Source organism: Chrysochloris asiatica, unplaced genomic scaffold (assembly GCF_000296735.1).
Source record: "Chrysochloris asiatica unplaced genomic scaffold, ChrAsi1.0 scaffold00016, whole genome shotgun sequence".
Classification (NCBI taxonomy): Eukaryota; Metazoa; Chordata; class Mammalia; order Afrosoricida; family Chrysochloridae; genus Chrysochloris; species Chrysochloris asiatica.
In genome coordinates, this window is record NW_006408534.1 from 17311105 (window position 1) to 17321893 (window position 10789).

Genomic DNA, 10789 nt, shown 5'->3' on the forward strand with positions numbered 1-10789 from the left:
CCAAAGGGGTCATCTTGTTGGATTTTCTCAAAGGCGACAGATGATCACAAGGACTTATTAGGAAGTTTTAAGAAAATTGAAAACTGCATTGCTGAGAAACAGACCAGCAAGGTTGTGCAGCAGAATGCCCGCCTCCAGCCCTCCAATCAGGACAGTGCACCTGCTCATTCTATGAGGGCAGCAAGGGTTGGCTTATGAGAATTTCACTGGGAAACCTTACCCCACCTAGCCTACTACTCTGATCCTGCCTCTTCAGACCTTTCTGTTCTCCAAACTCAAAAAACATTAAAAAGGAACAGGATTTGAGTCCTTTGAGGATGCCAAAAGTGACATTTTGTTGTGATGTAAATGGAAGCATGCAAAATTCTTTGGGGGTAGAGTTAGAGAGATGGAAATGCTGCCTTCTGAAAATGTCTAGAACTCGATGGAGGCTATACAAAGAAACGACAGTTTCACATTTTGATACTTTAGTTTTAATAAAGTTTTCTATGAGTTCACAGCAGTACTTTTGGATTTACCCACGTCCTGGTGTGGCACTATGGGTTAACGCTCCAGACTGCAAAGCCGTTTGAACTGCAAGGTCGGTGGTTCAAGCTCACCAGCTGCTCCTCGGAAGCCCTATACAGGGTAGCTATGGGTCAGAACTGACTTGATGGCACTTAACAACAACACTAAAAACCACTGAACTGTATACTTTAAGTGGGTGAATTTTACAGTATATGAATTACATATCATGAAAGGTTGTTTTAAATGGCTGTGCTTCTTTACTGCAGCATTAAAAGTGAAACCGTCACTTGGGATGAGATGGCTGGTGCTAGTACAACTATCTAACCCACATGGTAACATGTCTGAGAAAGGCAGGCACATACTGGGGCCTTAAGAATTCCCTGCAACTGAACTACCATGCCTGAACTGCTTCCCTCTGAACTTTTATGTGAGAATTAAGTAATATTTTATTTTGCAATCCAGGGGTATTTAAAATTTTCTCACAACCAATCTCCTTCTAATGACTATCCAGTCTAAGGCAAGTAATTCCATTTTCTATGCCTCAGTTGCTTAATCTACAAAATGTTTCCTTGATTGTAGCCCTATTAACAGTGACAGATAGATTAGATAATGCATGTGCTAAATATTTAATTCCTTGGAATTGAAACATACATTCAAGCTAAAGTTTCTTTGGACAATTGATCTTTATGTACATCATTTTTATGTACTTTTTAGCAGTCTTAGAAATAGTCCATTCCCTTTACTTGCTCTTTGTTGTATATACTAAAAGATGTTTTGTTTGCACCAAAAGGTAATTAAAATAAAGATATCTGTTCCTAACAGGTATCATATAGTGTAGAGTGATGCTGAATGTTCCTAGTGTAATTCCCAATCAAATAAGATGACTGTATCTCACTAGATAAAATAGCAGAATCACAATAACGAAGATTACCTGTCTTTTGATTAAAACAAAGCTAAAGACTGATTCACTAAAGGAATCTGAAATGATGCATGCCAAAATGTAAAAAATAGTGGTTATCTTTGATGGGGGAAGAATAGGTGATTTAAAGATTATTTTAGCATATCTACACTTTATAATTTTCTAAAATAAATATGAATTACATGTGCATAACATCCCCAAAAAACTCCACCATTTAAAATGAATGACAAAGATCCAAATATTGTTGTTAAGTGCCATCAAATCAATTCCAACTCATAGTGTTCCTATATAGGGTTTCCAAGGAGCAGGTGGTGGGTTTGAACCACCAACCCTTGCAGTTCAAACCAACCGTACAGTCCAGTGCTTATCCTACAGTACCACACCAGTAATGTTGTTGTTGTTAGGTACCGTCAAGTCAGTACCGACTCATAGCGACCTTATGCACAGCAGACTCTACTAAATATTGCTGTTGTTAAGTGCCATCAAGTCAGTTTCTACTCATAGTGACCCTGAATAGGGTTTCTGGGAAGCAGTTGGTAGGTTTGAACTGCCCTTGTGGTTTGCAGTACACAGCAGAATTAGACTCTACTAAATGAACCACTTCTCTTTGAGGTCTTAAGAGTGATGAACACCTTTTGAATTAAATGGTTTGTACTTAGCAAAGAAAAGAACAAAGAAGCAAACCCTACTGAAGAGTCTTCATGCTAGGTTGATTCTGATAGTAAATGACTTTGCCAAGTAAAAATGACAAATGCAACCTTACATAGTATCTTATAATAAACACATGTAAATTATTTCACAGATCCTTTTAATGAATAGTATTAAATCCTTAAGAAAACAGTTCTTTAACCATTAGCCAAAAATTGCTTTCAAAAGACTTTAAGGCACTGAATAGGTACATACATATCATATCTTCAATACATTAAAATGTTATGAAAAGCATACTGGATGAGAGACATGTAACATAATAAGATTACTTTTATAACCCGAGAATGCATAGTAATTTTACTACACTGAAATCTGAAGTTCTATAGATTATCATAGCAAGAATTTTCAGGAAACTGATGACAGTTTTGAAACAACCACTTGAGTTACATTGAAATCCACATCTAAAATACTTGTTTATCTTCAAGTCCTCCTTTTCTTGGAAGAATGTTTTCAAAAATCAGCCTATTCGAGTATTCCACAAATTTATTTATATACTTTCTCACTTTACAACTTTTTAACTTTCAGGCAAAAAGCTTTAGTGAATGATTCTCATTTTAGAAAATCTTTGAGGACATTCATATTACTACACACTTTCAGTTTCAAAAATGAGGATTATTGCTGATGCCTGGTCTTTCTCTATGAAAACATCTCAATTGGGGTAGATTCTAAGTATTGTTTTGTTGTTAAGTGCCCTAAAAATTGCCAATGTATCTTCTAGCTAAATAAATGTAACAGGAAATTCCACAAAGGAGACTTTCCTATATGAACACATGGAACATTCCCAATAAGAGGTCTATATATAGACACAAATGGGAATCATATTTAGATCATAGTGAGAATTGTAAAATGCTGTATAATAATACAGACCTCTGTGAAACACTTTAGATTCCTGTGCAGATGTTAATAATCATGCTATGTTATTTTCTATATGTGAAAGTTCAATGCTTCCAGCTTGTAAAAGAAAGCTGTGATTTTTGTTTCAATCTAGATAGGGCTCTAATATTGCTGTAAACACTGCTGACAATAAATATTTCTGTTCTATTATGTACCTGTTCATTTCTCAGGGGAAAGGATGAAAAAGAAAGGCTCTTTCTGTCCTCTCTTCCTTACCAATAAAAAGATGGAACTGCTACATGGAAGGCTGGGAGTCAAGTAGAGAAGCATTTAAAAAACACACTGCAAATAGAAGATAAATCTCTACAAGCCAGGCCATCTAGTTGTGTGGATATTTCCCTTTTGCTATAGCTGAGCCATTAATAAAAACATCATTTAAGCATGTCAACCATATCTCAGTTACAGGAGATAAAATAGTATTACATTATGATGAGTTCTGGGCTAAAAGGGAAAAACTGTGGGAGACAAGAAACAAAATTTAGAGGTCTAGCAGCCTATTTTAGTGGAGAATCTTTGCTGCCCACCACAGTGAAGAATGCAGGCTTTATTTTGTTATTGTGGTGTTTTCCCAAAGAAGAGTTTCTGACCACACAGCTAAGAACACTTCAGATGGAAGGTGGCAGGAAGAGGCATTTTGGAAAAGCTGCCCAAGTGACTCTTAGACTGAGGTTTGAGGACTATTGCAAAGCACTGCTTTATAGAACACACTGGTTCTCAAGGTGTGGTTCTGGGGATCTGAGGAGGGTCCCTGAGATACTTTGAGGGGGTCTGTAAGGCCCAAAATATTCATAATCACACCACGAAGTTATCTGCTATTTTCATTCACTCCTAAGTATAGGGAGGTACTTCCGTAACTATATGATGTGTGAAGGGGCTCTGGTAGCATAGTGGTTACGAATCAGGCTACGAACCTTAAGGTCAGCAGTTCGAAACTACCAGCTGTTCCACGGGAGAAAGATGAGGCTTTCTGCTCCAATAAAGATGTACAGCCTCGGAAACCCTGTACAGGGTCGCTATGAGTCAGAACCGACTCTACAGCACACCACCACCACCACCATACGATGTGTGATGTTGTCACACTGAATGTAAAAGCACATACAAGAATCCATCTGTCTTCCTTAAATCAGACAGTAATGACATTAGCAGTAGAAAATAATGCCACTTTTCTTACTAATTGTTTTCTGTGTTTTGTAAAACAGCTGCCCTCCCACCATGAAATGTAACCTCTGTTAATGTGAAATATGCTTATTGTTATTGAATGGATAAATATTTAAAAACTGTTTCAATTTCTAATTACTATTGATAGACATAACCACATCAATGAAAGGTCTTGAGACCAGCACATTTGAGAACTGCTGCTTGACAGCATCCATCCATTACAGGCAGCAGGCAAGGCCATACAGTGCCTTGCCAGCCTGAATGCATATTTCATTTCAAATCTGACTCAATAGGCCATTAACAAAAAAGCTTCTTAATTTACCATTTTCAGGCAAGGAAATTTATTCTGACAGTGAATTATCAAGGCCGGACCCGACTCGATGGCACTTAACAACAACAACAACAACAACTAGTTTTAAACCAGTCTAACGTGGTTTCCTTGGTGGCGTCAGGATGCAGTAACAATCCTTTAATGTACACACAGTTGACTTTGATTCATAAAATTTGAAAAGACACTTTATGTGATACAATTAAGAAATATGTGATAACACAGACATTAGATACCAAGTAAGTTTTGGCAAATGAATGACTATCCTCAAATGTCAACTAAAAACAAAACTCTTAATTTTCAAAAGAAAGCAAAATAAAAAGAGGATGGTCTGGTGTTCCTGGAGAAAAAAGGAACTTTAAAAAAATTACACTTTTAAATGTAGAAATGTGAACAGGTACAGTAAAAGTGATATTAAACTATACAATTTTATTATTATATTAAAATATATCTTAGGTACCACTGCCAAATTAATACTTGAGTGTATTTTGCCATTAGAGAACGAAAACTGAGACCACTTTGAGGTTAAGGCACAGGTGTGTTGAAAACAGTGCCTTCCTGTCTTTTAATTGTATCTGTTATAAATAAATTAGCTTTCAATGTTTGATTTTTAAATTTATTGCCATCATTTTCACTGGAGACAGCTAACATTTTAGTAAATCACTCCTAACTGGGAAGGTAATGAACACTGCTTTGGATGAATGGTGCTGTGAACATATTTGCTAATTTATACCACACTAAGACTCAAGATGATATAACTATCATAATACAAGAGGGCTTCAAAAATACATTATCTTTTAATTCTCTTCTTCCATGAACTTTCTGAAGCCCCCTGGTATATAGAAATAAGTATATTCTCTGAGCAGCCTTTTAGAAAAAGTGTACTGAATATAGATAGCTTCATGTCATATTTTACTTCACTTAGCTTGTACTTTTTGTTTTTTAAAATCTTCTCAGAGTTAAATAATACTTGAGCCAAAAGTCCAGTGAAGTTGACTATTTCTCTACTCCATTTTGCACATCCACTTACAACCATCATTACTGTGCAACATATCCAGTGAGTTTATAAAAAACTGATACTATGAAAGTCCTCTGAATGGCTCAGCTGTTTTTTGGAGTCTTTGAATGATGACAGCATTCTGTAAATCTGCTTCCTCCAGAGTAAGGTTTTCATCTAGCAATTTGAGGAAAGGAAGCGCGGTTCCAAGAGAAAAGGGAGGGCTTTGCTGAGATCCTTGGAATTTTTCAATGAAGTCTTTGATGTGGCTTACCCTGTAAAACAGCACAAACTATGAACATAATTTTATGAAAATGTGAATGAACTAATTCAAGACAATAACAGCTTATGTAGGTCTTTGGCTATGTTATTCATAGAATAATCACTTTTTGAACTGATCATCTGGACCACTTTAAAAGGTTGATTCTTAGATATCTGATGAGAGTTACAAACTACTACTAAGCTTTCTAGGTATGAAATGGTATTATGGTTATTATTTTTTTTAAGTGGCTACATTTTATAGACTTCTTTAACTCTTAGAGATGCATACTGAAATAGTTACAGAAGAAACTATAAGTAGTTTAGAATTTGCATAAAAATAATGGAAGTTCATTATACGTGTCTCTGCTTTTGTATATGTCTGGGATTTTCTAAAACTGAAAGTTTATTTATCTATATATGAAATAGTTTAAGTTAACAATCCTGCAGAAAAATGGGTTGAAACTCTTAAATGCCAGGTTATGTGGTACTTTGAATCCAACTAGGAAAACACTTAAATATAGTAATTTCTCAAGTCATTTCTTTATCTTTAATCTCAGTGCAGGTGGGATATTTTTGTTTTTATAACGAACATAGTGTTAGTCACTATAATGCAATAAAATCACTGTAATCTTGACGGTGCCTCAGAGCTATACTCACCTACGTACATATATATTCATAAATTGAGAGAGAGAGAGAGCGAGAGAAAGGGGCATGCATTTACAGCTCATCTAAACTTAAGGAGCCATGGACTCAAGAACAAGATAGCTAAGGTTTCTTAAAATTTTTAAAGCATAATTTATAGTCCAATATCCACAATCACCTTTGACTCAGCCACCAATATATTGGGCTTGCCACAACTGTTCCCTCAGTTGTGTTTGCATTGGTGATACAAAATTTCTTTAAAGAGTGCTTCCACTACCATCTCTGGGATGTTTCACATAGCTGGCGACTGTTCTGCAAGTTTTGAAACAGATACTAAGGCAACAACAATCATGTCATGACTGCCAGAGGGCCAACAGATTATTGGATACATTCTCATTCCAGTGACGCTAAAATGTGAAAAAACGTACAACTCAGAATGAGTTGTGGCATATCACTAAAGACAGAATTGTCTCATTCAATCAGTTCACTAAAACTCACTGTGTCTCTATTAAATCTGTGATGGTTACTAAAAAGGGTTACTAAAAATTTTACCCTAGAACATGTTATTGTTGTTAAGCGCTGGCAAGTTGGTTCCAATTCATAGTAACCTTGTACAGCATTCCTGAAGCTACAAGCCTTGTAGGAGCAAAAAGCTTCATCTTTTTCCTGTGGAGCCTATCTTGTGGCTCACAGTCCTATGATTATCCTATAGAGCCATCATGCTCCCTTAGAAGATGCTCCTGTGTGTTCTGAGTATTAAAAATTGGATAATCAAAGGCTGAAGTTTATAATAATGAAATTTTTAGCTCACACAAAGAAACAAGAGAGAAGGGCTCAATCACATGACCAAGATGAAGAGCCAGAAAATTTTTCTGAGGAAGAAAAGGTAATGGAACTAACTGAAAGAGATTCAAAAGGATGATATTAGGTACCGTCAAAGGACTGATAAGAAACATTGAGAGGGAAAGAAGAACACAGAAAAAACTTAAGAATAATTCAGGAGAACACAACAAGAACAAACAGACAAAATAAATGCAAAATTTTAAATAACACAAAACCTGCAATTGGGAATCCAAAAGATTACTACTAATATTTCAGAAATAGACAATACATTTAAATAGCAAATTCAAAGCAATGGAAGTTCAAATTAGTGAATTTGAAGACAAACCTCTTAATACCAGTATACCAAAAGAATAATCAGAAAAAAAAAAAAAAAGAAAAAATCTGAAGACAGCCTAAGAGTTATGTGGGACACCATGAAGCAGAACAATTTACAGGTGACTGGCACTCCAGAACAGGAAGAAGCAATACAAAACACAGAGAAAATTGTTGAAGAGCTTTTGGAAGAAGACTTCCCTAATGTCACGAAAGACGAGAAGGTAAGCATACAAGAAGCTGAATGAACCCCAAACAGGATAGATCCCAAAAGAAAATAACTAAAACATTATAATCAAACTTTTTAAACCAAAGACAAGGAAAGACTCCTGAGAGCAGCTCGAGAAATACAAAAGTTGCCTATAAAGGAGAACCAATAAGACTAAGCTCTCATTTCTAAGCAGAAACCATGGAGACAAACAGGCAACAGAATGACACATATAAAACTCTGAAAGAAAAAAACTGCCAACCAAGAGTCATATACCCAGCAAAGCTGTCCTTCAAATATGATAGTGAAATTAAGGAATTTCCTGATAAACAGAAATTAAAGGATTTTGTAATGATCAGACAAACTTTACTAATAATTCCAAAAGGTATTCTTTGGCCTGAGAAATGACGGTAGCAGACAAGAACTTGAGATTAACATACATGACAATACCACCCAAAACTCAATACAGATATATAAGTATTTAAAGTAAAACAAACTACAAGACTAAAAATAGGGAACCAGAGATATCAATTTATAATGAAGTCAAACACAAAGCAGAAATTCCAAATGGCAAGGAAATGAAATAGATTTCATGATAAAGCATGAAAAAAATTAACCAACTACAGGATAACCTCAAAGAAAATTAATATATCTGTACATCAAAGTAAAAAGAGGGATACAAGAAAAAATTAGTTAACAATAACACAACAAATGAAAATGAAAACTCACAAACAAAATGAGCTCAGCCCAAAAAATGGAACAAAGAAACCCCAGCACCATACACCAAAATGACAGCAATCAATTTATACCTATCGATAATTACACTGAATATAAAAGGAACAAATGTATCAGTCAAGAGACAGAGAGAGCAGAATGGAAAACAATATCATTCAATATGCAGTCTACAAGAGACACATCAAAATGATGAAGGCAGCCTACATGCCCATCAACAGAAGAATGGTTAAACAAACCTTTGTACGTACACACAGTGGAATGTTACACAACCAGGAATAATAATCATGACTCTGCCAAACACTTTACAACATGGATGAACCTGGGGGACATTATGCTGAGTGAAATTAGGCAATCACAAACATACAAGTATTATATGAGACCAATGCTGTAAAAAGTTAAAAATGTTTTCTTGATAAAAGAAACAATCTACGATGGTTCAGGGGTAGGGCAGTAGAGAAAATTACTCATGGGGTAGAGGATAGACACGTGCTACCATGGGTGACAAGGCAGGCAATATACAAGAGGGAGGTTAGCAGAGGAAAGATGAAAGTAGCAGGAGACACAGGGAGGAATGCAATAGTTAAAGTTAACAGAGGTAAATACTGTTAACTGTTGGTACATGGAGGGGTTGTAATCATTGTAATGAAGCAACGTATATGATTTGATGAATGTAAGACTGATGATCTGCTTTGTAGACCTTCATTCAATTCACAATAAAAAGGTTTAAAAACAAAAAAAGGACAACTATACACATGGACCTCACCAGATGGGATACACAGATACCATATTGACCACATTTGTGGAAAGAGACAGTGGGAAAATTCCATATTATCAGCCAAAACAAGGTCTGGGGCAGACTGGAAAAGAACATCAATTGCTCATATACAAGTTCAGCCTGAAGCTGAAGAAAATTAAAACAAGTTCATGAGACCTACCCTGAACATATCCCACCTGAGTTTAGAGATCATCTGAAGACTTGATGCCTTTTACAACTTAACTGTGACATAAAGATTAACTTGAACAGGTGAGATAACGTACAAGAAAAGGAAGAAAGTCAAGGATAATTTCTTATACTTCTTGTAACAAAAGTGAGAAAAGAGGGGAAAAAAAGGTTATGAGATAGAGTATAAACAACAACAAAAAAATACACAAAAGAATTAGTCTTTCATTTCAGAAACAAAGGATCCCAGTACCATCAAAAAAGAAGAGGATGAGTGAAGCGAGAGAGCCTACCTAGAAAAGCAGCAACAGCAGAGACGTGGGAGGTGATGGCATGGAGATGGAACAGCTGCGGCCTCTAGGCCCAAGAACTGAGAAAGGCTATGCGCCTGCCGTCAGGAGGCTGTCTTGCAGAATATGCCTTAGGGCATTTAAGCAAATATATATTTTCAGTTTTGTATGTGTACATCAAATATTTTTTGCTTTGTTCATTTGTGAAATATAAGATGTAAAAGGGAAGCCATAGGGAGGAAGTAGGATAACTGTTGCTGCAGAGAGGGGATTATAATCATTGAGATGAAACAAAGAGTATAATTTGTTGAATGTAAAGTTGATGATCTTGTCTGTTAACTGTCACTCAATTCACAATTGTTGTTGTTATAGTCTGTGGAGTCAGTTCCAACTCATAGTAACCCTGTACAGGGTTTCCGAGGCTGTAAATCTTTATGGGAGCAGAACGCTTCATCTTTCGTCCGCGGAACAGCTGGCAGTTTTGAACTGTGGACCCTGAGGTTCATAGCTCGATTCGTAACCACTACGCTACCAGAGCTCCTTCTCAATTCACAATAAACAGTAAATTTTTTTTTTTTTTTGCAAATCTCTTTATAATTTAAAAAACAAGAAAAAAATCTCAGTAGACAAGACTAGAAAAAGAAATAAAATTATGAAAGTGTAGTGTGAAAGAAGTATACACCATCTAAAACAGTGCATTGTTCTCAAATGTCATTTTAAAATGGCAACTAATTAGTAAAGGTTAAATGTAATAATATATATTAAAAATCTTAGCATAGAGAAGGTACTCAATAACTGGAAGCTATTATTATTATTTTTAAACTGTTCACTTTTGCACTGTTTGGTGCATGTTTATAATTAGGTGCTAATTTAAAGGTTGCTGGTTTCAAACGACCCAATGGCTTCACATCCACCACTTGTCTGTCAGTTTGTCCTACTGTGGTGGCTTGTGAGTTGCTGTGATTCTGAAAGCTATGCCACCAGTATTTTAAATACCAGCAGGGTCACCGATGGTGGACACGTTTCAGATGAGCTTCCAGACAAAGA

At 35.9% G+C, this 10789-nt stretch overlaps 1 protein-coding gene across 1 annotated transcript in view; it reads right to left on the bottom strand.

Moving 5' to 3' along the window:
- Positions 1–5593: 5593 nt before the first annotated feature.
- The window catches only part of UBXN2A (UBX domain protein 2A), a 28415-nt gene continuing 23219 nt past the window's right edge, over positions 5594–10789 (bottom strand). The window contains exon 6 of the mRNA XM_006835304.1: positions 5594–5786. Within this exon, the coding sequence (XP_006835367.1) occupies positions 5594–5786 (193 nt within the window). The remainder of the gene's footprint in view (positions 5787–10789) is intronic.